We start from the raw sequence: 27986 nt of genomic DNA, 5'->3' as shown, positions 1-27986 counted from the left end.
AAGAAGCAGAAAAGAGATTATCGAAGTAATCACAGACTGACCATGAGGACAGAGAATTCTGTTTTTGTAGAGCAGAATGGAAAGTGGCATATAGAGAGCAACAGCTAAGTTAGTATCTCTTTTTTACAGGTTTATAGTGGGAATGAGCACAGTAATTAGATCATTACTTATGCATTTAATCATCAGCACTCAAGATCACTAATATATCTCTTACTCATAATGGCCATTTCTCTTCAGAACAGATAGATTTTTTTTTTTTTAATGTAACAGCCATACTTTAGGCTCTACTTCTACACCCTCACCCAAAAATCATAATAGACTTTCCAGATGTATTTCCTGAGTAGAGTAAGTTGAGAGCAAACCTTTCATGACTGCCTCAGCCCTGGAAGGGAAGGTCACTGCCACCACTGAACCTGGAGATTTTATGGCATAGAGGGAAGCATCACCACAGAAGTTGCCTGCAAAATAGACCAGAATGGCACTTTTCCCTTTTTCTCTTGAGGGCTGTAAGGCATAGTATTTCAAAATGCAGTGTCAGAAAAGTTTTCCTGTTCTAAAAGCCTCTTAACACAAAATCCTGATGTCATTCAGCTTTGAATTCACGCATTAGACTACAGACATGGCCAGAAGATAGCTTGCTATAGCTGTAATCAGAATGGGGACCTTCTTCAAACAGACAAATAAAGACACCCATCATAACCACTACAAATCATTAGTGGCAAGTGCCCACTGCCTGGACTACTCTGGTCAGAAGAAATCCCTGCTCTGACAGGCAGCCCACACCTCAGGCTCCTTTGTGCAAGACACTATGCAATGTTCACAAGACTGAGGACATCCATATTCTCTGGGGAATAAGTCACTTTGAGAGTCTCACGTAACTGAGACCTGGCACTGAAGAATCTTGTATCCATAAGTGCTTTAACAGTTTAAATTTCCAGTCTATGCTTTCTCTTCCACATACAGAAGATACTTGCACAGCTTCACTTCCCCAGCAATATCCTACATAATCAAGCCAATAGCTCCTTAGGCAGGGTGGGTAGGTACCTCCCCTTGCCTAGGAGGGCAGTAGGAAAAGCTTCCCTTCCCTTGGCCCCATCACTTTGACCTGCTGCCTTGTCTTTGGCATACAGCTTCGGACACACACAGCAAGTCATCATGCTGCAAGTTCAAGTCTGGGAAAGAGTAACCTAGACAGACTCACATTGTTCCAAGGCACAGCCATGCCACGATTAGGACCTCGTATCCAATACGTTTGATTGCAAAAGTATTTCTAGGAAGGGAAAGATACTGAGCTAGCTGAAGTAGCTCCAAGTATTATCAGAAATCCCTCCTGGAGCATGGAAATGTGCCATGTAAAACTCCCTTGTCTGTCTGCAAAAGAAACTTAGTTCAGCTCCTCTGTTTCTCTCACCCCAGCATTAAGGTGAGCTCTCTCTCACCTATTAACATTTTGGTTAGTCCGAATCCTTCATACACCATCAGTTAGCCATGACAATTAGACAGATTTCTTTCAGTCCATAAGTTCAGGACTTCAAGCTGAATAATGGATTTTAATGGGGCTACAATTCTCCAGTGGCAGCTGCAGCACAAGGCAAAGAACAAAGTCACAATGCCGGCATATTTTACAATTGGCTCTTATTTCCTAGGGATAGCTATCAAAATGTGAGCAAAGGCAAAAGGGATTGTAATGCCCATTAAAGAGAGAAAAGAAAAAAAAAATCAAAGATGGGATACTGGTCCAAATCTATTTCGGTCATATTATTCATTACTTCTGAAGTTAAGCTTTCAAATGGTTTAGAAGGCTGTGCTATTGCCATGTGAATGGAAAGTTATCTCTTACCCTAACTAAGCACGATAAGGGAGAAAGAAAAGGAAACAGATGAAAGTGCCAGAAGATTTTTAGTGGCATAGTTTAAGCATTGCCATTGTTAACCCCTCAGTTACACCTTTGACATGCTTTATGATGACAGCTTTGCCCAGAGGCATCAGATTTGTCTGCTGTTTTCTGGAAAGAAAGTACTGGTACCTCCCAGCTTTCCTAACTCTCCTTGAGGAACTTGCCCAGTTTTCTAACATGCACTGAAGTACCTATGGATTCATTAAAAACCACATTGCATATATTTTCAGATTTTCATGTGGAAGTTACAAAAGCCAGAAGAACTCGGGTGCTCACCTGGTGGCATTTGTGTACCTCATGGCATTTCCCAGGGACTGGATCATTCTTTCCTGATCTACGAGGATGACACCCATGCATTGTGACAACTCTGAGCTCACCTCCTTAGGATTTTTTGGGGGCATTGTCAGGTTTTTGTCCTGGAAATAAAACATAGAGCATTAAATTAATCTTCAGTATTAGGTTTTAGATGGACTTTCACCAAGAACTAGGGCAATTCTTATATGACATCACTCCCATGGAAAAGCATGGATCATGGGTAAGAGCCAATCTGAAGAGCAGAACCTTGAAATTCTCGTTTTAAAAGTTCATCTGGAAAAAGAGGTGTTCAATTAGAGGACAAAACAATTAGAAAAGCTACTACATTCCTATTCTGCCAGGCCAGACCTTGTTCATCATAAGCCTATAAAACTCAAACTCACCTTAGCCTTGTTTCCAGTTTCAGCACTTTACATATCAGTCAGTTTTATCCAGGCTAGAGCTTCAGAGAGCTGTCTTTTCATATGTCTGGAGAACATCTGTATGTAAAGTCTCTAGAAAGCCCATAAAGGCATCTTGAAAAGAAGTACATTCTTGAAGCTTTGGTCAAACAGGTCAGTTCATCTTCAGAGAGAAGTGGTTGTACAGCTTGGACCCCAAGCATCAAGTATTCAGTGCTGAAAGCAGCAGGGCCAGTGGAGCAGAGCACCATCTTTACCACAGATACAGGTCTCTGGAGAACCACAGGAGACTGCACAGTATTGCATAGCACACCTTGAAGCAAATCCAAGCACACCACCACCACTGTAAAAACACCATTTGAGAAATGTAGGCAAAATCATAGAATAGTTTGGATTGGAAGGGACCTTAAAGATCATCTAGTTCCAGCCCCACTGCCATGGGCCCTTGCCACTAGACCAGGTTGCTCAAAGCCCCATCCAACTTGGCCTTGAGCACTTCCAGGGAGGGGGCTTCCACAGCTTCCCTGGGCAACATCTTCCAGTGTCTCACCACCCTCATAGTGAAGAAATAAAGTCATACAAGTTACTCTGTGGAAAGGCAGAAAAGTGAGGAATTATTCACATTTGAGAGATGTTCAATGCTGGTAACGTGGCTGCTAGGCAGTCACCTCCTGACGAGGCAGCAGGAAGCAGCTCCAGTCCCTGTCCTGCAAGAAGTTCCCTACTACTGGCCAGCAAGGATTTGTTCAGTTCATTGCACAGTATCGACTGCCTCAAGCCTACCGATGAGGCTAGGCATTTTGTTTGCTTTATTTGTCCTGAAAAATTGCTAAGACTACTTAGGGGTTCATTCCTGGACTTAAACTAAAAGTGGGATGGGACAGGACATGGAATTTTTGCCATTACTCCACCTCCACTGATAGGTACTTTCAGTTGTTAAGCACGCTAAATTGTTTTTGGGTTACTTTCTGGCTCTGAATTTTCCAGCCTCTTTCTCCCCTGTCATACCATCATCCTAAAGTTCTAGCTCATGCTGACATAAAGCTCAAGTCTATGTTTTCGGGTCCTCAGAAAAAGTAATTTGGTTTAGGGACAGGTACCCACTGACTTCTGTTGTTCACCGGCTCTAGAGAAGGAGGAGTAAAAAAGAAAACATGCTGTTTCAATATGTTGGCATATAAATAGATGTAGGAATCTAGTTTAATATACCCAACCTTGAAAAACTGCCAGCCATAACAAATGCTATTACATAGCAGAGAGTCTGTGTGCTGGAGGACACTCCAGGGAGCTATCTATTAGACTCCTATTCAGGGAAAAGTTTGACTGATGGCCCCATTTCTGATAGTATTTTCTTCTGTCCTGCATATAAATAGTTATGATAGTTAAACTGTTATTCTCAACTGAAACAGACATACTTTTAGAAATTGTTTTGTGTTCTTTTATAAATAAATTCTTGGAGGAAGATAGCTGTAAAGTGCTCTAAGAGCTCCTTAAGCACATCCTCTATCCTTCTCCTCTCCTGTCCTTTCACTACCAACTCAGAGTTAACTGACATGCTAAACAATTTGGTGGGTGCTAGTTTTTTTCTTAATGAAAAAAATATTCCTAGCACATTCCATTACCCTAAAGGTCTTTGCCTGGAAGCATTACTACTGTATTTGGTAACAAAAGAGTGTTCTTGTTCAAGTGTCAGGAAAAAACAGTTTATTTCCCTTATACGAGAGCTATGATGCCCTCATCTACACCCAGAGAAAAGTTAAATAGGACCTCTTTTCTACAGCATTAGCCATCACAACTGGTGTGATGTAAGAGGATGAGGGCCTAATACAGAATAGCTATTATGCAAAAACTTTCTCCAGAGGCATCACTTAATTTTGAAAGCATTTGGAGAACACATACACTAGAACTCACCAACAGGACTCCCAAAGGCTGATGGTGGATTTCTCCACCACACTTTGTCTACGAGGATATCAGTGTGGATGCCTACCTAGGAGAAATGCTTCAGTATAACTAGTTCATAACATCTGTAATCACAATAAATTAAACCTATACAGAGATAGAATGAAGGAATATGAGGGAGGGGAAGAAAAAAACACATTGAAGAGCTGGGAGGGGTTGCTGAGAGAAGGAATATCTTCACAGGTCAGAGATCCTTCAGCACACCCAATAAAACCTCTGCGAGATCTAGCATTCATGAGTTTTCCCTGACTCCTTTCCTATTACTTCCCCCCTCCCCTTTTCCATTTTGTGCCAACAAGCTCTAATTAATTCTTTTTGCTTTCAAGTTGCTGTCTGATACTTCCCTTTGTTGTCCCTGCTCCTTACCTTGCAAAAATTAGTGACTAAGCATTCCTTAGTGACCTTTCTGTGCAATTCATAGCAGTCTGTGAAGCCATTGCACTTCTCCATTGTCTTTTCCAGCCTGTTGAGAGTGTTTAGTCTCTCCCTGTAGAGACTCAGACTGACCCCTAGATACCTGTCATGCTCCTCTGTACTTCTAAATCCTTTTCAGAATGACTGTGTGCAGGAGGGGGAAGAAGTAAATCAAACCCACACACAGTATTAAAAAAATTGGTTCCTTAGGTTTGTACAGTAAAGCATGTTTTATTCTTTACCCCTTCAGACATTGACACCTTGTTCTGTATTTTTCATGGCTACAAATCTGCTCCAGTGATCCTACAATATTTCAGTGATAGTAGCTAAATTAAAGCCCATCACTTGTGTATATAAAGGCATGGGTATTCTTCCTTCTGTCCCAAGACTTCAGTGCAGTGAAGGTAGAAATTTATTTTCTTTATATATAAAAGTGCTTATATACTATACATCTTGTACAGCAAACAAGTTGGCATTTGACTTGCCACTTTAAATGGATGTAGATTTTACTGCCCTGCATCTTCTCTCTTCCACTTTTCCCCCTTCCTCTTTCCCCTACTCTGTGTACAGAGCCTTTAAAACAGGAGATGAAAAGCAAGTTACCTTGATGTGCTTCTGTCACACTTCCAACTAGATTTTTACTTAACTGCACAGTGTGCAATACACACGCAGACATATAGGCCTCTAGAAACTTAAACTTCCCAGTAAACAACATTAAAGCTCTCATTTTCATTTAATTTAGCTTTCCTTTAATTCTGTGGGTTGTGTTCATCTAGACTAGCATCTCAGTGACTTGACTGCACCTCAGCAGGGTCAAAGTGAGGAAGACCATAGCCTTTTGCATAGAGGAAAATATATTTTCTGGTATAGTCACACCCCTCTTTCTCAGATGCTAATGCTTCAGTGTCATTCACTCCACCTCCAAGAGGCAAATAATATGTACTGTACCATCATTGCATCTCGTGTCATTGTCTCAGTGGCTATAGAGTAAGGGGAGGTGACTTTGAAAAAGCAGCTGCAGATACATGTCACTTATACAGACAAGGGTCCATAAGGACTTGCCCAAATACCACAGCTTATTTCTATATAGTCTCTTTTACTATTCTGTAGTGTACCAAGAGGGCTGTTCTTCTACTGGGTTTTGCAGCACACTGACACAGGGATTAAGGTTTTCAGCCAAGTTTACAGCCTGGGCTCTGAAGCTTAACTAAAGGTTGCCACATATCGGAGCCACGTAACTGGGACTGGAAACCCTTTCTGAAACTGGCCCGAGTTGAAGTGAGAAATTTCTAGGACTGAGTGTCCTCAGATGGATTGTTAGTTGTTACCTAGCACTTTTCTTCCACTCTGGCTCTCTTCATAAATTCCGAGAAACTCCTCTTGGCAGTTCAGCAATGATGTTATTGACAGATGCTTTACTATAATCTTTGCCATGCCCTTCAGAGACAGTCGGAGTATTGAAGAGCACTCTGTGCTTCCCACGTATCCTGACAAAGAAGCAGCAGAGACAAACTCCCAGGGCTCTTCTAACTCCACTTCTGATGCGCATTCTGTGGATAAATGTGCACTTCAGTGATAAAAGCATTAAGAAAAGACAATAAGAGCTTTCTACAAAGCCTGCCAGTTCTGCTCATGATCGAAGATAGTCTAGCAGGTCAATAAAGTTACTAGGAAATAGTTTTGTAATATTTTCTTTTTTTTTTTAAACCTGTTTCCCCTCTGCCCCAGTATTACTGGACTTGCTGGAAGTCTGAATATCCTGTTATCACTGGCAAGAACATAGCTACTGCAGCCACTGGAAAGGCTAAAAAATGAATGGATCTGATAAAAATCTTAACCCCACACAGGGCAGAGATATATATATATATTTAAAACCTATTCCCATCAGTTGGATCATTTCTTAGGGTCCAGTGTGCAGGCTGGTACAAGCCTGCAGAAGTTCTCAAAGTGTACACGGTCACAAGGCAGCCCTGTTGCCTTAGTCTCGGAGACCCAGGCAGCAGACACAAGCTAGGCAGCATAAAGGAGTGAGCTGCCAGGCTTTAGGGGAAAGCAGACTTGCTTGCAAATTTGCTCTGAGCTGTGCTTTGAATCAGTGTCTGGAAAACAGATAAACAGATACCAGGTTGGCCAAGTACCTGGGCTAACAGGCCTACCCACCTCAAATACTCACTACTGAGGAAGAACTGTAATTTTTTTCTTTTTAATGGACATTATGACCAGCCCTTGACAAGAGTTATGAAATATTATGCTTTTGTCTATGCATTCTCTGGTTCTCCAGAAACACAGGAGAAGAGCAGGCTTAGTTAGCATGTAGCTGCATGCACACACAGTGCAGTCAGATTCAACACTTGTTAAATAAGAAACCAAATCAACAGGGAAATATTTGGAAGCATCTGAGTAGTTATAACAGAGCAGGAGGAGAGAAAACAAGATCACTAATGACAACTGTATATCCCTTTAGTACCAAGCATAATAGGGTTGTTTGCCTCCCAAGGCAGCAGTTTTTAAAGTCATACTCTCTGTAGAGCAGCTTAAATTCTGTTTAAGTGTGCTTCCTCCCACACCAATGTTTATGAGCTTTCTGCTCAGATTGGATGCTGACACCACACCATGTCTCTGCGTACCTGCACAGGATGCTGAGAGCACAGAGGTGGGAGAGCTGAGCCCTTCTGCTGGGTAGAAATCCTTCAAATCCAGAAGGGAGAGGAGGAACATATGCCTCCTGAGGAAGGTGCTGCAGTGTGAACAGCACTGCACAGCAGCGCTTGTCAGAGGGCACACACAGGGAAGCGTGACCCACAGTGGAAGAGAGGTCAGCCAAGCTGAGTTATGGGGAGGGTACCCTTTCTCCAGGAGAGCTGGCCTTAACAAAAACAAACCTCTTCTACCACAGTCTAGGTTGCACAAGGGCAAGGCAAGGGCATTTGCATGTACTCAGCACTGTAGGAGGATGCAGGCTCTGTGCTTGCAGTGGGGGACAGCAGGGAATGGCAGTGCAGGTGTGGGTACAGTGGTCTGGAAGGGGGTAAAGCCCTGCAGGCTGAGCCACAAGGTTCATTTTAAAAATCATTTTTGCATTCAGGGTGATACCCCAATTCAGCTAATTACAGCACCATGCGCTTGCTGTGACTTTGAGCTCACCCAGTGATGAGCAGCTCAGCCCAGACAAGCCCACTCCAGTGCTGGCAAGAGCCTTACGTGTGTTTCCAGCCCCTGCTAACCAACCCTGGAGCTGCTGTGCTAATGATGCCCCCAGTCGCTGGCTGGGCTGCAGTTTCCCAAGGAGAGAAAGCAGCCCTACCTCCTGTTGCTTATCACTTTGGGGAACTTATTTTTATCTCAGTGGTGTGATGTCTTGGAGCACCAGCAAGGATGCCAATGGGAAGAGGAGGAAGGAACACACTGCATGCCAACACCCTGGCTACAGCACAAGACTGCAAGCAGAGCTGGTAGCACATCCCCTCCTGAACAGTTTGCTTTTTAAAGCCGTGAGCAACAGCATTCTCCAATTTGTTGCCAGAGCTCGTGTCAGCCAGTAACTCAGGGGTACTTCAGCCTTTTTATCAGTCTTTCTGCAACACTGTCATGGGATCAGATGTGGAGAAACATTTAAATGCTTAATAAGCAGGAGGCACATCAGTAGGACAGTGCTGTTTGCTGTGCTTTAAAAGCAGCAGCAGACACACAGAGTGCTTCACCCAAGACCACAGCTCTGGTTATGCTAAGTACATGCATAAGAGAACAAGTAACTGACCCTGCCCAGAGAAACTCAGTCTAAAACATGGAAGATAAAGAAACATAAAACAATACCTCATTCCAAGGATGGTGAGGGAGAGATAGAGCAGATCAAGCAACATAACTCAAGTGCACAGGAAACCTGCAACGTTAGTGTTAATGGCCCCCTGCTTCCTCCATGTGAGCCCACTGCTTCTAGCTACAACAGAGTCTTTCTTCCCTTGGCTCTGCTCACCGGCCTCCCTCCCTCCCCTTTCCCTGTGTGTACACACACACTCTTCCCAGGATAAAATGCAAAAAGCTGTGTCCACTGGCACCGTGACATTAGGAGACTCAAACTTGTTACCAATCTCTACCCAGAGTTGCTCCTAAACTGAACCAGCTCAACCACCTTCTGCAAACCAAGCGCTGCCACCTCTGGCACACAACAGCTCCGCACGGTTCTGCAGTTACCCTGCGTGCACGCCTGCCCCGCTAGCTCTGGGGGCAGCTTCGATGGCTGCTCCTGTGCTGAGGTCTCTGGTGCACTGACACTTCCCCGCAGCTCACTCTGTTCAGCATCTGAGGAGAGGTACAGCATGCTTAGAGACAGTTTAATACAAAACTCAGAAACAGTCAGTATGGCCAAGCACTTCCTGCAATAGGAAGGCAATCATATGGAGGTCAGGTAAAGGAGCCAATGGTCAATACCTGGTTCAAAGAGCCCTCAGGGCTTTGAACCTTTTGTATGAAGCCATATGTAAAAACTGCCTGCAATGCTACAGCCTCCATCTCTAGGAAAGATTTACAGCTACAGAGCTGAGCAACTCCCTGACCTACAGTAAATCCATGAAAGCCATTACAGCCTTCAGAGAGTCAGTGGTCAGCAGTCAGTTGTGTCAGCTCCAAGGGTATGGAAGATCTCCAGCCAGATCCTGGCTTATCTGTGGGGATGGTCTGGCTACCATATGAGTGTTGACTGTTTTTATTAACTGGTTTTAGTTTAGAAGGAAGTTCTCCCTTAGTCAGCACCTGTACTAATATTTCTGTTAGGTCAGTGTGGGACTATGAATGACACAAGGGAGAAAGACTGGCAGCTGCAGCACAAAGCAGGAGAGTCCAAGTGGTCATCTGACCTGAGAGTGGAGCATTATCCACAACATGCTCTTTTCTTTAATATATACTTTAATTTCCTGCTCATAACTGCAGCACACTTTATTCAGGATACAGGAAAAAAAAATATTCCTGTTAGCAGAAGTCCTCCATTTTCTGCTGGCAGCAATAGAATAAAATACAGGATGGGCAGAAACATGAAAACTCTGTCCAGGATTAGCTCTTTCCTCTTTCTCAAGAAATGCTGTGGGACAATCACAGCCATTCACTAAGTGGAGAATAACATACTTGGCTGTACATGTGCACATGCAGGGAAGGAGGAGGGATAAAGTTCTGTAAGACAAATGTTTCGCATCAGCAGTTTCCCAGTGCCACTAGTTTGAGCCAAAGCGAAACATTTCTTTAGAATGACAAATCGGTTTATTCAACATGGAAAAGAGACTTGAAGCTATCTGGTGCCTCTTTAAAATCTCTCAAATCCCATCAGATTAAACAAATTGAAGTGGTGGATTTCTCCATTTGTCAGTGAAACTATGAAGCCAAATTCACCTTGACTTGAGGAGCCTCAGCAGGAAAGAAACTTCTGGGAAAGAAGAAGAGCGCAAGCTGGTAAGGGAAGCAATATGGCAATGCTGGGTTCACACGGAACACCTCAAACAGGTTTGTTCCCCTCAATTGCCTGCACAAAAGAGACCCCAGTTTAAGAACAAGGGCCTCTTCCTTTCAGGTGATCAGTCCTTATTCACTAGTAGATGTTAGTCTTTCTATAGCACATTCTATGGAGAAATTTATCCCGCAGACTTCTGAATGTGGCGCTCATTATAGCTAGATACACACACGCAAGTTTAGTTTACATCATTGTCCCAAACTATTCTGCCCATCGAGGCATGGGGGTGGTAGGCATTTTCACAAGATGCTTTTTACTGAGAAAAGTATCTGTCCAAAAATTATATTCAATTTGAGAGTCAGAAGTGTTAAATACAAGTCTCATGATTCTGAAACTCACATTCTAATTTCCAGTAAGCTTTGTTTAGGGGGAAGGCATAAGGAAGGAGATGAAGGGGAGCCTTTTTGCAGGAAGTCACCTGGATTTCTTTTTCTTCCTGTTAAATTGCCTCAAAAACTCTACCAGACAAAACTTCAATGCACTTGGGATATTTTATACAAAGGGATTATAATCATGACTCGTCTCACTTAGGCAAGGAGAACTCACCTTTATCAACAGTCTTATCCAGTCCAAGAAAATCCTCACCCTTGAATAGACCCCTGGTTTCTTTGGGCTGGCACAGCCAACACCCCAGCTGACAATACCATAAAGAGTAAACGGTCCATTTTCCTTGTTACAAACCAAGGGGGCACCAGAGCCACCCTAGGAACCAAAAGAGACAGGACTCACAGTTATCTCGTTTGGCCTCCACACTGCTGCTGCTAAGAGAGCTGCTGCAGATCAGATTTGCTGAAGAAAAAGCCTCTGTGCAAGAACAAGACATGCAGCTGCTAGTGCAACTCAGCCCTAGCTTGGAATGAAGAGACTGATTTAAAGGCTTGCTTATCAGCGTGGAGTGAAGACTGAGCACAGGCTGCAGACAAAATATGATTGAATAGTGCTCTTTAGTGTTACACATAATTTATTAGTCTGCCATAAGATTGCAGTATTGAGCAGAACCCACAATTTAGCTTGACAGTGCCTCAGTCAGAATTACTTTGCCTTTTATTTACTGGGCTGTTCTTACCTTCTTGCCTCACGACTTCAGGGAGATTAGTTAGTTCAGGAACAGTGCTCTGAATACAAGAGTTTTATAAAAAACAATAGAAGTCATCATACTTTATCTTGACAAAAGTGCCACGAAAAAGAGTTCCAAGCAAGCTACAATGGGAAGTGCTTCACTGGTATAAGAGATGGGACTTGGGAAGTGCAAGGGAAGAACATCCTCTCCTTACAGGTCTCATGAAAATTACAGTCCAGAGAAAGATTACTAAACTCTGTGGTCCCCCTTCCAAGCAACACTGCACATTGTCTGTATCTCCCATACGGACTGACTGCAGCTATTGCTCTTGTAAGTACTGTGCACTCCAAGTTGTTGGAGCTTTTAACTCTCATTTGCTATGTGCTGTTCTCCCTTCTGTCCTCCCCAGTCCCTTCCTCCAGATGATCTACCAACATCCATATGCAGACACCTTCAAGAGCACTCACCTTTCATTTTACCTCACCTGACAGGAGTCCTGGCCTCCCACAGAAACAAAGCCAGCACAAAGCATCGTGGCTGTGATCCCTCCAGGGTGGCTGAAGTAGTAATTTCTTTCACAGATTTCATTCTGAAGTACAGGCGTTTGTGTTTGCTGCAAGCACCTCGCTCAGCTCCCATCTGCTTGGGAAATAAATTTAAGGTTAGCTCTGGGCAGAAGAATAAAATATGAGATTGAGATGTGTGTTCTGCTCACAATAGGCAAACATGCAAAATCAGAAGACCCACCCTCAATGATCCCCCATCTAGATGCAGTGCATAGGGAAGAGGAAAATAATGTCTCTGCTGTTGGGCAGACACACTGGCCTCGACAGTGTTGTACTCCAGCAAGACATCTAGCTGCACTAGGGTTATTTCAGAGTCGTAGTTCAGCATGTTGAACTGTGGATGCACCATGATGGTTTTCACCTGTCTCACTTGTGACCAGGGCAGAGGGGTCAGGACAGAGAAGGAACAAGTTGCCCTCTAAGTGCACCCTGAAAGCATACTTGTAAAGGAAGAGGGAAAAAAATCCCACAAGCAATGTCCAAGCTCAAAATAGGTCGTGAAGAGAAACAAACAAGGTGTTAGGACTTTGAAGACATATCCCCAGCTTCCCTGCTTTTCAGTTGAGAAGATTGCTGGGACATATTATGTAGACCTCCTAGAGTGAAGGCTGACTGCTTCATTGTGCAAACACAAGCCACTGATGTTTTGCAGAAGACTAGTGTGAGTCAGCTGTGCTTCTTTTCCACATGTATTTCTTCCTCCTCACCATTAGGAAGGAAGAATCAGCAAGCTTTTTATAGACAGATATATTGCTCAGCACCAAGAGAATAAGATGCTGAGGACACTCAGTCATCTCTGTTAGATTTTAAGTCTTTTTACTGCTAGTAATAAGAAACAGATATAAAACATACTTCTATAAACTGCAAGTTAGCCAAATACTGGATTTCCTTTCTCATTCCTTAACCTGTACTACGTATCAGTCATTTTGCCTTGTTGTCAACACAGTTTTATCTGTGCATATAGATCTGGTTTGAGAAATATTGTAGGCTCAAATACACCAAATTCAACATTCTTAATGGCATTGCTTGGTTTTTACCTGTTTTGTTGACTCTCTCAGGGCTCTGTCATGGTCTCATACTGTCACAGTCCAGTGCAAGGGTTTATTGGATCTGTATATTAAGGCAAACATATTGGAGCTCCTTACAGTCAGCCATACAGTTTCCTTATTCAGCAGTCATACATCCCTTCTGGCTCTTCTCTAATTAGTCACTTATTCCCAGGACTGCTGAGCAAGAGCTTTGCACCATGACAAATATGTTGCATCAGTTCTGGCTTTGCTACAGCTCTGATAGAAGATAGTCCAATTAACTTCAGTGGATCTCCTACAAGCAAGACCAAACTGTTGCCATTTCTAAAATCAGCGATCATGGAGGAAGGGCAGAAGGAAGGTTTCATAGAGGACAAGAAGATGTGAATGAAATTTATAGCTCTCCAGCTGTTGGCACCCCAGCCTGGAGGGGCAGGGGGAGCACACGGCATGGGGAGAAGAGCAGAGGTGGCCTGGGGACATGCTGGTCACACACAGCTGCACACAGTGGGTGGCTGTCAGCAGCCACATAGAGCTGATGACAGCCTCATTGCACTAGTAGTCTCCAAGGAGCTTCAGGGCAGCGTGCCATGGCCAACAGTGAGGACAGGCCTCCTCAGCCCCACTAACACACTTGAACAGCCACTGGGGAGTAACTGGGGGAAAGCCACAGGTGTCTGCAAGAGAGCCAGAAAACTTGTCATATTTTCGCAGGCAAGTTTCTTGTTTTCCTAGATAACCTCACACGGTGGATATAGCAAGGCCAAAGACACAGGAGAGAAATTTGTCTGCTTTGTCTGGAAGTGGTGGGGGAAGGCAAAACATATACATGAAATCTCAAATCCTAAGGAGTTGAGTACTTCAGAGAGCAAACAAGGCTCTGGCACTGAAAGCAGGTCTCTCCCATCCTCTACCCTGTGTCTCTGCTCCCAATAGGAAGTGCATGCAACCAGAATGGAAAGGACATACCACAAGTGTGGAGAATGAGAGATGGGGCACCTGCCTATCACTTTTCATCCATGCAAAAAGTGCACAAAAGGGGACCTGAGGTCAGAAAGCATCTGCCTCAATGCATAATCCTCTTATATGTTTGAGGAAAACTCCTCAGACCAGATTAACTGAGCAGATTTTAATTTCTTTACCTAAGGGGACATCCTTCAGGGACAACATCAGTGTAGTAGTTAATCCTGAATCTTCTCTTCCTGCCTCCTCTGCAAGAGAGGAAATAAGTGTTAGCTCCAATTTGGGTCAATAGCTCTGGCTTGTCCCCTCAAAAAAGTCCTCACTCTGGAAGGGAAAAGTTATTCATCCCCTCACGCAGCAGCTGGTACACATTCATGAAAGCAGAAAGCAACAATAGCCAAATAGCCCCCAAGATCAAGACTCTCCTCTATAATGAGATTTTCAAGAGGAATATCAGACTGACAGAATTAACAAGGCTGCTTGTTTCAGGTTACAAAAGTTAGTCATCTCATTTTTCAGTGAGAAAAAAAAAACTTAACTTGATTCATCTCCTTTATACAGGGAAGGCAGCTCTGCCACAAGTAGCTATTCTGTTTTAAAGTTACCTTGACAGAATGCAGTAGGATTAGCCTAAAAAATAAGCTCAGGTGTCTAAGAATAGCTGCAGATGATGCGGACATTGTTAGACACAGCAAGCTTCTCTCTACCAACCTGAACAAAAAAAAGTGAGCAGGGCTTTGGAACCTCTCTCCCCATCACTTTCAAAATGTACCAGCATGGTGTTCCCTGGACTGGACTCAGCACTGGTTTGGGATTTGAGAATCCACAGAGATTAGCTGTGGAAATGAACAAGAAGCTGTATTTCTAAGATGAGAAATGTCATCCTGTAAGCACTTGTGGCTTTAGCTAATCTAGATTTCTAAAAAACCCCAAACCCTAGAGTCTTGGTGACTTTCTGATTAAAACAAGAACTTTTGCAGAAGAGGTGCCTGCCAAGCAATGTTAATCAGTGACATCAGTAAGCAATGGCAGCCAGAATTAGTCTACTACATTTATGATACAGGTACACAAAAGTAATCCGTATTTTCTCATAGTGGAATTACAAGTAATCTTCAGACAGTGTGAATGCCCTCTGTTGCACAAAAAAACCCCACATTCAAGAATTGTATTTGCCACCACTGAAGGGTGGAAGCAAAGTCTCTAATGAATGGTCTAGATGTACAGATTGAGAACAGCTGCTAGACGACTTCTTCCTATTGAGAGGACTCAGTTTGCACAGCATCTGAAAGTCCCATAACTGCAGCTGGATAGGAAGCTTGCACTTTATTCCAAAGGAGCTTTCCTTAAGAATCTGAATTTCCGATGACAAAGCTGTGCTGGAAAGCACTGAGTGAAATGCTCTGGGATGCTGAAAGCTCTCCCCTGAAAGATTCCAGATCCAAATTTGTCAGCCTTCTTCCCCCCACTTAAATACTCCTTTCCAATGGAAACCAGATTTCTTTTCAAGAGAACTGTAGTGTTAATATTTATTCAGCATTTGGTAAACACGTGCAACTAAATTACCACCCTGAAATAGATGGGGAAAAAAATAGAAGCAGTTTACCAAAGATCACTTGTCATTGGTGAACCCAGGACAGTTCAAGTCTCTTACCCAACTTATTTGGAGTAAAGGAAAGAGCACCAGCCCCTCATCACTCTATTCTGTCTTGGTTGACATACAGGCCTGTAAAGAGGTAGCCATAATTCAATTCAAATATCTTCACTTCTGAGCACAAGATTGCTTTTCACCTTAAGAATAGATATCAGGCTCTGCTAAAGTGAGTGTGTTGCCTGGAAGTCGTTTTTTTAAAAAAGCTGCAGTGTTACAACATGCTTTCATTTCGTCCCAGTAGGAGGAACATCTGGAAATACAGATGTTCAAAAAAAAGGAAAGTTAAGAAAATTTATTTCATTAAAGATTTTTATATTGATAAAACTGAAGCAGATTTAAAGTGAGAAATTAAAAAATATTTCCTTCTGAAAGTGTGGGAAAGCAATGCCTGAGGTTAGAAATTTTTCATTGATGAATTTCCAGCAGAAATAGTTCAATTCATAAAGAATTCATATCCATTTCAGTGGAATTAGTCACCCATTGACGACTGCTCTTTTGCTCTGCCTTACTTTGAACATTTGTCTTCTTTAGTAACACTTAGATCAAAGTTGCTCTTGCTCTCTCCTTTGATAGAGAGATGCAGACTGGAGACATCATCCAGCAGCACAGACTCATGTGCTCTGCTGGCTCTGCAGCAGAACATGAGTCATGGTCCTATATCCAGCCCTGCAACATCAGCAGTTGCCCATGAGAAAGCATGGCCTTGGACCAGAATGTGGGATCTCCTGTGCCAGTGGCGCACTTGGTGGCATCATGATGGGGAAGACAGATGAGCAAGCTTCAAGGCTACTGCAGAAGCCCTTATATTGCCCTTTCAGTTGTACCAAGTATCATGTTACCAGAGAGAGAGTATTTGGGTGATAAAACATGCTTGTTTCCACAGGGATTTCTAATTTTAGACTGAAACAATTAGTGCTCACTCAACTGGTTTTCTTCTTCTTCATCACCGTAAAGAGTAACTGCATCATAAATGCATCCCGGGCTAAGTTCCACAGCAAAGCCTTCAAACTCCAGCTGCAAAGAGGACAAGCAAGAAGGAATCATCAAGACTGAAACACTTACCCTTCTTAACAATGGGCTAGAGAAAAGCTAGATTTCAGAGGAATTTGAGCATCTATTGGTGAGTGCGTCACATTTTGCATCAAAACTGTTGGCAATCTTAGCCTGACTGCTCCTGTCTGTGCAAGGCTACAGACAGGTCTGCAGAGGATGAAGGTGGCCTGAACTTTGCCTTAAGGGATTTCAACTGTCATCTTTACTGTAACACTCAATGCTCTGTACTTTTAAAGGGTCAGTGTCCCATATGGAGTACCCTTCCGATGGCTTTACCTTCAAGCATGGAGAGTGTGTGAGTTTTCATTTCTTTCTTTTGTTTTTAATCCAGGCTGCAAGTTCTCACACCAACAGAACAGCAGCAACCCAAGCAATAGGTCTGCATATGCTCAAGGATCCCTAGATTTAACACTGTTTTTCCACCCCTTAGCCAAGGCAGCAGGGGAGGAGAAATGGGGCTGCTTTGAACAATGTAAATGGCAACACAACTCATCATGGGCTGGGATGAGCTTGGTGGGATGCTTGCTGCACACAAGCAGCAACAGGCAATAAAAATAGAAATGCTGGTACTATGAGTGAGAACTATTATCAGACAGCCCATGCACAATGAGAAGCAGACACCTTGGTATGGGGCTAAGAAGTAGCTTGGGGGTTTTGACACCGCCTTGAGGAAAAGTCTGACTATACTGTTTGCAGCATGATCTCTACCTTCCCTTTACCCCTAAATGTCTGTGCTAGACTTTAAGATGAAGCTGTTTTGAGATGAGATAGCAGCCTACAGACTTCAAGCACTTACAACAGTCACAGCCCCTCCGTACACGAGTTCGGAGGTGATATCTAATTGACAAAATATGCCCTGCAAAGAGTCAGTGACCTGGAAACCCTACAGTTTACAGTCTTGCATGTCACAGATGTTTCTGGCAGGATTTTATTGAATCACTCCCCTGAACAGTTCTTAGTGGAGAGGTTTAAGTGCAGTTTCTCCTTTATTACCTTTACGACATACTCTGCTGGACCCTCAATGAACCAGTGGCACTTTGTGTTCCTGGGATACAAGCCAGGCTAATTAGCAGTATCAATCTTCCCCTCTTCCACTAACATTGTGACACTCCCTCAGCCCGAGCCTGCAACACTCAGATGAGAAAGGAGACAATTTAACAGATGGGATTATACGGTACTGTTAATAAACCCAAATCAACAACTTGATTTTTAAGGAACCCAGGAACACTAAGTATAGTTGTTATTTTAAGGGGGTCAGGACAGGGAAGAAAGGCATTTCCACAGCAACAGAAAGGTCACCTGCTTCACAGTCCTTATGGACAGTCACTAAGGTAAGCTGAAAACCGCCACCAGCATTGCTGCCATCAGAAACAGACGTAATGGCAGCCTGGTCCAACTCTGCCAGCAGAGGGGCTGGGAAGACCTTCCCACAGGCTGAACCTGAGGGAGACAAGAAGTCGATGTAAGGGTGGGCTGAACATACATTTATTCAGGCAAATCTTGCAGTGGTTTGTTAGGCTGGAGCCCATGGGGAAGGTCTCGTCTCACACTGAGCGGAGAGACTATTCAGCTTTCGTTACCTATAAAACATTTAGAAGTGGTACAGAGAAATTGAGGAGATGGGACTTCATCCAAAACAACCACATGAACAACCAAATATTCCTAGAAGATTAATTGCATGACTGGATGAACGTTATTACCAGCACATCACCATTAGTATTAAGTTAGAATGCAGAGGCAGCCAATATTTGCAGGAAATATTTATTCTCTATCAGTTCAGTATTAAGAGCACCTTACAGAGGAACAACAGGCCACATTTCTTTGTCTCATCTGTGCAGTTAGTCAGTAATCTGCATGCTTGTTGTGCCATATAACCAATTTTGAACCAAGAAAGAGACAGTCTTTGAGCTGTGTCTCCAACGCATGTGATGCTGGCTGTGCTAACACATCAGAAACTCATCTGGACATGCACCAGCTAAGCAAGGCTAAGTACTCAGTTTATTCTGCTACCCAGGGTCCATAGGAGTAAAACAGGCATATTGGAGACAAGGCAGAGGGGGCACAGAATTATGTACAGCTGAAAGATATTTTTGAGACACCCATCACACTACACTAGATGCCAGCAGAAATATAAACATGTCCTTCAGTCCCACCTGCCCTGCTCTGTTCAGGTGTTGTCACTAGCTCTTTAGATTCATAGTATAAAACACAAAGTCTTCTCAAAAGCCAGCTAGATTTGCTGTTCTTCATGACAAGAAATTATACCCAGTAACCCTCACTCCTCCAAGGCACCCAGACTTACTGATCAGCTCTCTTCCGTTCAAATAGAGGGACACATAATCACAGTCATATCCAACTTGGTATTCTACATCTAATTTGGTGAAGCGTATCAAGATGATTTTGTCCTCTGGCACTTATATTCCAGGTGAACAGGCTAGAAGCAAGCAATAGTAAAGGTATGTATCTGCATGGCTGAGCTTAGCCCTCCTCAGTCCCACCGCAGGCTGGGAGTCTCCAGTGTCTGCTTTCCTGCAAGCATGTACCAGAAGCTGACACCAGCTCCACCTGGTAAATTTTATCATCTTCCTCCTTGGCATAAGCCATCTGGGAAGAGAGTTACCAATAGCAGAGGACTGCTGTGAATTTGCTCAGCACTAGGTGGGGACTGATGCTTTCTTTCAGCAGTGATATCTTTGACCCTGCCAGCCCAGTCCACCTTACTCCCCTGTCTCCTGCAGGAGCTGAAAGCTTCTTTGTGTGAGCTGACATCGATACAGCCAGACCAAAGGATAAAGGGTAAAACAGTTCTCTAACCAGACGCAGATATTTCGTGAGCATGGCTTGTACAGAATCTGTGTTACAAATAGACTTTGTGTCTTCCTGCCTTTCCGTGCAGTGCTGTACTGCCCAGCAAGCGTATCTGGGGATTTGCATTGCAGGGAACACACAACTGCTGTCATCGGGATGCTGCTGGGAGTGGTGCCCAGGTCAGCAGTGGTCAGGGCTTCTGAGCCCTGAAGAGGGCTCTGGGTGCCCTGAAGAAAATTCAGTGTTTGGCTACTACGGCCAAACTACAGTTACCTGTTATCAGGGTAATTATCCTCCAAAGCCTGGGGGTACCAAATGTGGACACTTTCTCCAAAGAGAGGGGCACCTTGGGAAATGCACTCTGCTGGTGCTGGGAGAGGGCTTGGCACAACAGCTAGGGAGAGAAAAGGGTTGTATGGGGTATGGCAGTACAGGCAATATTGGTCAAGGCACGGGCTACAGCACTGCAGTTGTTTCAGACACAAAGTGCTTGACAGGCAGCTGAGAGAAGCCTCAGATGAGAGCACACTGTTTCTTTCCCAAAGTCCTACTTAAAAATCCCCAAACTTTCAGGATTTGTCCCACCGACACAGTGGGCTTGCATTCATTCGGCCTGCTAAGATCTGACATGGCTACTCCAAGCTCATTTTTAATGAAGCACCACTTTTATGTTGGCCTTCCCTTCATCTTCTACGGGCATTTGGTCTGTGTGAATCCTGATAGCTCTGCTTTGCACAGGGTAATGCACCCACTTTGTAGCCATGTGGCTTCTGCTCCTTGCAGTTACTGCTCCCAATTAAGAAGCACCTTCTTAGCTGCACAGTTCCCCTTGGAGAGCATAATCATTAAGGATCCCTAGCAAATCCGTAATAGGTTGGGTATTAGTTAATACCAACACCTCAACTTTGATGACTATGTCAGAAATAACCACCTCTTTAACAACTTGTATTAGTCCTGTTATCATCTGTACAGAAAAATACAAGTGGCTGGCAGGGAGTCGCTAGACCAGTGCCTAGCTATAAAAGGCACTTCTGATAAGCCACTAAAACTGCTGCACTTGATACAGTGCCCCTCTTCCCATACGCATTCAAAGTTGTATTTGATGAGGAGATAACCCCCAATCAATCCTGCACACTGTTTCAGGAGCACAACAGCAGTTCAGCCTTTGAGCTGGCAAGCACTCAAAGCAGGCTTTTATTAGAGCAGGGCTGGTATGCAGCACTCGAGGGACACCTCTCCAAGCTGGAATTGCTGCATTCAGCCGGAAAGAGGGCGGCTTGAGTAGCCTTCTGCTTTTCCTTCAGGGAATGCAAGGGTCAGACCTGCTACCATAACAGGGTTTCTGAAGGGAGACTTATCTGTTTAAACCTTTGGTTTTGGCATCCCAAATTAAAAGATAATACACCTTGTTATTGCTGCAGCGGCTGGAAATTGAACAGAACTGCTGTGAGGGGAGGGAGGCAGCAATAGCAGGGCAATTTGGATCCCTACGGTGCTAAATAGACAGGAGAGGAAAGAACCTCCCAGTACTCGTACCAACCTGGTGACATGTGCTGGGCAATGAAGTCCACGAACACAGCCACACAGGAGAAGATGCTTGATGAGCCTCAGGCAGTGGTGCTTCTCTTGAGGGTATCCCATCCTCTGGCACAAGTGGTCCCTCAGGACACCACACTGGCCAGAGTCCAGGTGCCGCTAGTCCTCAGACATGCAAGGGCATCTCCAGAGTTACCCTGTCCAAACTCCATTGGGGAGGAAAGGTGCCACCTATTCTTGTGCCAGCAGCCCTGACCTTTGACAGTGTTGCATGACAGGCCAGATTTACCACAGAAGACAACACAACCTTGCTTGCTTCTCTCAAGTCACAGGGGCCTGGCACCATCCCTGCTCATTCAGCTGTTCTTGTTTAATCTGAAATGCACCAATCTAAGCTCTGTTGTTTCACTTCCCTGACCTGACTTGCAGTTTGGCAACCTGCCCTTCCCTGTAAAAAAACCCCTTTTTCCATGAAGAATGTGAAAATGAAAGCCATTTCACTAACATCAGCTGCAGCACTTCTTTGAAAATGTTCACACTAGGTATGACAGAGGGCAAGGAGTCTTCCAGGCTACAGCTTGGTTAAAAAAACGTTCATGCAAGTACACCCCAAGGACACTAGTGACAGCCTGGTGAGCAGCCTTCCCTAGGGCAGGGCAAGACTGGCTCCACTCACACTGTTAAGTCCAGCAGAGAAGAGTTTGGCACTGAGCAAACTCCTCTATTACAGCCCATTACCCAGTGGGATTGCTCCAGTGAAGGTATCAGAAGGCTTGAGTGTGTAAGGGGACATCAGGGGAGAGGAAGCAACTTCCTTCTTTCCATTCTCCTGGTAGCATTGTCCATGCCAGGGTCCCTTGCCCAGTGCCTGGAGTCCCACCACTGAAGGTCCCCCCTGGTTTCAGCAAAGGTGGTGGCACTTGCATGTGGAGATGGAGGTCCAGCTGTTAGCAGTGCCCAGAGAAGGTCTAGGCAAGGGGGCAATCATGCTTCAGTCTCCTGCCCACATCCATACTCCCACCTGCAAAAGACTCCCTCTGCCTTCGTTATCCTTGAAGCTCCTTGTAAAGCCCTTGCTCAGCAAAGTGCCGACAGCACTCTCAGTGCTGTTGCTTCCCTTTCTCTCCAGGAGGGAAAAAGGTTTGCAGATGGACAGAACAAGCCTGCTGCCCAGCAGGAGCCAAGGCAGACATTATGTTACCTTGCACACATCGCCCTCCGCTGTCAGGAAAGCCAGGGCACAGCACGGACCTCCACACCGGCAGCAGGTTCATGCCTCTCAGCAGCGTGCCGCAGGTCTGGCTGTCGATGAGGGGCAGCTCCATCGCCCGCAGGATGGGAGCCAGCACCCCAGCCGCTGTGGAAGCAACCAGGTCACATCCAGCATCTGCAAGACAGTTCACCCCTCCAGCTGAATGATAGCCAACATCCCCACCACCTGGGAGCCGCATCCATTGCTTCGCCAACACGCCGGCAAGAGCATCTGGGGCGTCCCACACCAGTTGCCTGCCTGGGGTAGTGATGTTTTGAAGCAGTTTGGGATCACCAAGCAGAGGTACCCAGTTAGGCAGGTACTACATTGGTTTGCCCCCAGCCAGTGCCTCAAAACAGGGTTGGAGCAGATCATTCCCCTGCAGGTTGAACAGCAGACGTTGCTTTCTTCTCCCAAGCATCCTGCTGCCGGGCTGGAGACTTTGAGGGACTGGGACAAAGTCCCCAGCAAGCTTCTAGTGTGAGACACCAACCCTGGCTGGGAGACACTGTGCTCTCTCTGGGGAGGGCGGGACAGGCAAGTCTCCTCTGTCTCCTCTACTGTGGATGAGCCCCAAACCACTGGGGATGTAAAAATAAAAAGCAACATTCTCAGACATTCCCATCTCCTTTAAAATCTACCAAAACTCAGGCAAGTGCAATTACTTCAAGAGAACAGTTTTCTGATATCTAGAGGAGAGTATAATATACATTTTTACATACAAGGGAACTATTCCCACCTTTGTAACACCTTGTAAGGCCAGCTCTGCTCCTGAGAGGCTCTGATATGCACACATGAATATGCATGGCAGCACTGCAAAGTGCAACCTTCCTTAATGTGCTCCAAGGTCCCATGCTGCAGGAAAATGCTGATCTGCACATCCCTACAGGGGCTGGTCCTCTGACAAGCAGAGGAAACCTGATGAGCAAAGGGGTACTTGAATTTTCCATCTGGCAGGAGTCACCTTCTCTTGCATTTCTATTTCTGAGAGTGGCTCCTTTCCCTCGTACATTACTCTTTATTCCTGCAACTGTGACCAGAAGACCCTGCCATTTGACACCCTCAGACACCTTGCCCCAGCCACTAATCACATACAGTGTCCCAGCCTGGAAGTCTTCATCCCCATGGGGAAGGCAGATGGGCTGAACCTCATCCCCTGCAGAGGAAAGGGTGCACAAATGAGCGCATGAACCCTGTGCTTCCAGGAACATATTTGATTTACAGGTACAAACAGCATGCTTCAAGTCACTGTGTTCCATTTTCCTCTTCCCAAAACACCACAGTCACATGTGGGTATTTATAAAATGAGAATACAAACTGAAGTTAGTCACATATAATTGAATTTTTACATGGCAAATTCAGAGACAGAGATCCAAAAGATTGTTAGCTACCTTTGAATGTTAACTTAAGCAGGAGGATGTTTGGGAAGGGGACAAAAGAAGAGTGGGAACAGCATGGCAGAGACGAGGAGACCAGGTTGCTTCTGTATTGGTCTCATATAGCATGGGAACAGGCCAGTGCTTGTGAGAAACTCTTTACATCATTCTCCCCAAAGACCAGTGCTGATCAGATCAGAGGAGATATGAAGGACATGAAAAACTCAAAAGATTCCGCTCAGTTCAATCCAGATTCATATTGGTTATTTTTTCCTTTCTATTGGGAGAAAAATGGATCGCAGTTCTCCTTGGCTGCCTTGATGGGGTGTTGGCAGTGCCCAGCCTTGAGAAGGGCTAAGCAGGGAGCCCTGTAGTTTCGTCAAGGGTTGTCCATACAGCTCAGATGCTCTCAAGCCTAGTTCATGCCTAGAGACATACATGTTTAGCCACAGAGTGCAGGCACACAGGCAGTCCTCAAGCTGCCTTCCTCACACTGCCTGCCAGGATGTCCAAGCCCTGAAATGAACATTTCTTGGTTCTTATTTCCCTTATTCCTGCCATTATGTGCAAACTGTAAGGCTATCACCATCCCAGCCAGTAATTTGAGACATGACACTGACAGAATTTTATGTTGGCTGATCTGCCATCTGATGGTCACAGGCAGTCATGGCCAGTTGGCTGTAACCCATGGTAGCTCTATACAACTCAGGGAATTGCCTTTGAAAAGCCTAGGAAGTTAGAGATTTGTGCCTAATTCTGACATCCTAAAATTACCTCCAGAGGCTTTGCCTTTGCCTACAGAAGTACTTGGAGTGAGCAGGTTGTAATCCAGCCTGCTTCTTAGTGGGCAGGACCCTTGCAGCCCATTACTAGCTAATAGCCCGGGTCTATGGCCAAGAGGAAGCTGATGGCTTTCCAGCAGGTGGCTGAGAGTTACATGAGCACAATGGGGCCGAAGGAAGCCACACCGGTACAGCTTGTACGAGGGGAACACAGAGGCCCACAGGAATCTGGTGCACAAAGAAAGCACAGGCATAGCCAGAGCACAGACCTTGACCGAGGGATAAACTTCTAGGACAGTTAATCAAAGCCTAGGACAAGAATTAACCCAATTGTGTTACTTTGATAAGAATTAAAGGCGTAACTGTGGGGACATGCTCTCTATCTATCTTAGAGAGCATGAGAAGGGAAGGAAGAGGGATGTTTTTTCTGGACCAACTCATCCGATGAGGACTTTGCCAGCATAAAGCAGCCTCCTGCAGCAATATCTCATCACCTTGGGCTCTCACTTACGGTACCGGGCTGGGTGCTGCAGATGCAGCACAGCCATGCATGTTGCAGTCCATGTAGTGTAGCCAGTTGAACGTGGGGTGGATAATGACACCAGAGACAGGGATGCTCTGCTCCTGCCTGTCCACCTGCTGGAGGTGATGCTCCTCCACGATCACCACCAGGCTCTTCAGGAGTTTTCTGGTGGGAAAAAAACCAATGCCAGGTTGATGAGGAAAGAGGCTGCCACCACAAAGCAAACCATCTCCTGCAAGTTCCCACACTGACACTGAGCCTGCAACCCCACAGCGTGCTCCTGCCCTGGGAACTGGGCCTGCCCTTCAGCAACAGGGCTTTCAGTCAGGCTGATTTCACATTAGCAGCAACGCAGAGGATTCCCTGACCTCCAGGTGGAAAAGCTGGACTTGCATTTAAGTGGATAAATAGGTTTCTTATTTCATCTGCTATCCATCAAGCCACTGTTCATACCTGGGCACCACAGAGCTGTTGGGAGGCCAGGGGAGGTGCTGGCAGATTTTACTGCTGCCAGCTCAGTACAGGGAAAAGGACCGTTCATCTTTCACCTTGGGACTCAGAACCCCTGTGCTGGTTTTGGCCTTGAAACATCAAGCTCAGCCCTTGCTACCTGCAGTCTGGGATCCTAAAAGGTACATGAGAAGCCTTAAAAGCAATGGGAACTAATTTCCAAGTCATTTTGGCCCTATAAATCCTCCTTTCTAATTTTGTTATCAGTGCATTTAGGAGATGAGCAGAGGCCTACATCCGAGAGCTTTATGATGATTTTAGGCAGCTATATGTAGTTTAAATTAACACTAGACAAGTGTATGCCCATTATGGTTTTTCTGCATATTTTATAAGCAATATAATGCAGAGTTAAACTTCGAGCAATCAGCTCCAGCAGAGCCAAAACACCATTCAGTATTTCTTCTAGCAATTATGTAGATAGCTACACTATCAGAGCAGAGTTACCCAATAAATAGATGGGCAGTAGATCCTATCTCTAGCAAACCAGATCTTTAGCAAACCAGATCTTTAGCAAAGGAGTTTACTCTTCTGGGGACCCAGCAAGTGCTCTGGGGTGCAGGGTGGGACAGTTTTGCACTCAGTGGGAGACATGAAGTGGGTTCTTTGCTCTGCTTGGTACTGGGGCATTGCAAGAGACGCCCACAGGAGCTGTGCAACTTGTCTGTGTTTTGGCTATCATAGTTTCCTGTTACCAACTCTCACAGCACAGGGCACCACCCAGCAGCAAGCCCCTCTCAGGATCTTTGCACTTAGAGCTGATTAAAGGTCTGCCTGAACTATTACTGAATCGCAACAAAACCCAGACCTGAAGCAACTGCCTTTTCTCTCCAGACTATGTTCACTTGAGAATCCAAGAAACCCCAGTGCGCAGGCAAGACCTTTGAAGCCTATTTATCACTGATTTCTCGTAGCCTTATATGTGTTTTGTTTTTTCTTAAACTCTTGCCCTCAATCTCTTCTCTAACCTCCACGGGATTGCACCCCTTCACAAAAGTTCAACTGCTGTGAGTTAGCACTCTGGTGGCAAGTCTTGGGCAGCCTGGCTGGAGGTGGCTGGTAGGCACACACTATTATGGCTGCTTGCCCTGAAGTGTGTGGCCCCAAGCATTTTGAATCAAGGTGTGGGGGTTCAACCTAAGCCTTTGCTTCAATGCTTTCTAGTAAATTAAGATTCTTTTAAAAAAATGTTTTCCCTCCCACTCAGGGAAACCCTTCCTCTCTTTTTCTAATCACTACCAGCCATAAGTAACAGACCCACTAATGGCACATCTCAGCTTTAATCCCAGGAGGCTGTTTACTGGAACTGGAAAGTTTCCGTACTTCCCAGCAATGTCTGATACCGGGATTGCCTGGCAATGCAAATGCTGCAGTAATAGAAACATAGGAGCAGCACTGGCAGCATAACAGTGGACAGTAAAAGCACTGGCTAGTTTTGCATGGAATAGAGAAATAAGGAGGTGCCTCATTATCAAGGTTAATCTTGCACATTGAAATTTTTATACCATAGCAACTTTCTCATTATTCAATGTTAGTCTTCAAAAATTATGCTCAAGTTGAGCAAGAAACAGATGTGAAGCTGACTGGTCTGCAATTACATTATAATGGATTATAAAAGGCCTGGCAAAGTGGCTGCTTATATTACTGTCCCTGCCCATTAAGAGGTCTTTAGCATGGCCTGTGAAGCTGGTCTTGCATTAAAAGTACAGAAGCCAAAGTGACTGCTACGAACAACAGGACAGTTGCCAAGGCTGCTTTTACCAGGAAGCTGCAGTGCTTCCCCTTTTACCTCAGAATTGCTTCTCTGGATGTTAGCTTAGGTGAGCAGGGTCTTTTAAAGACAAAGCCTTTAAAATTAATGATTTAGACATTTGGAAGAACTGTGGTAACATGGAGATTTCCACACCCTGATCTCTTCCCAGGGCTTCCCACACCTCACAGAGCTCTTGAGCACCGAACACAACAGATTAATTTGATTTGCATGCTCCCTGAGTGGGGGAGCCCTCTCCACAGGTTTTGGGGAGAAACATGCAGAGACCAAATAAGGAGCAAGCAGGGTGCTGGAGGGTGCACAAGTTTCTCAAGGATCCATGGCTCTGGAGTGACACTTCCCACAGATCTGACTGTGTCAGAGGACTGGCCCTGCTCAGCCCCAGGGTGGCCATTTCCCTCCCTAACTGGGGATCACACACCTGGGCCAGAGCATTCCCCCTGTCCTAAGGGGAACTTTTGCTGCAAGAGGCTCAAGAACGAGTGAGGGGGTGAGGCTGATTTATGGGTCTACGTTGACCACGCAATGAGCAGCTGTAATAACCATGTCTTCTTGGACCAGACTGCCACCACAGAAATGGAAATGGCCCAGTCTGAGGGACACCTTCAAAGAAAGGGTCAGATACAT

At 45.0% G+C, this 27986-nt stretch overlaps 1 protein-coding gene across 1 annotated transcript; it reads right to left on the bottom strand.

Annotated features, from left to right (window-relative positions):
* Nucleotides 1-1407: 1407 nt before the first annotated feature.
* OVCH1 (ovochymase 1) lies at nt 1408-27986 on the bottom strand. Its single transcript, XM_074870260.1, is given in 26 exon segments — nt 1408-1579; nt 2174-2313; nt 2676-2956; nt 6315-6536; nt 9178-9285; nt 10823-10919; nt 11030-11185; nt 12028-12185; nt 12291-12352; nt 12354-12371; nt 12373-12527; nt 13147-13219; nt 13634-13814; nt 14280-14348; nt 16672-16765; nt 17798-17928; nt 18137-18244; nt 19107-19219; nt 19221-19238; nt 19886-20006; nt 22350-22535; nt 23416-23556; nt 24551-24786; nt 25070-25246; nt 25645-25706; nt 27873-27986. Coding segments are annotated over 26 exon segments (3393 nt in total).

This window comes from Strix uralensis, chromosome 5 (genome assembly GCF_047716275.1).
Source record: "Strix uralensis isolate ZFMK-TIS-50842 chromosome 5, bStrUra1, whole genome shotgun sequence".
NCBI classification, from domain to species: Eukaryota; Metazoa; Chordata; class Aves; order Strigiformes; family Strigidae; genus Strix; species Strix uralensis.
Note: the sequence above shows the minus strand (reverse complement) of the source record. Positions and strands in the feature narration are given on the sequence as shown.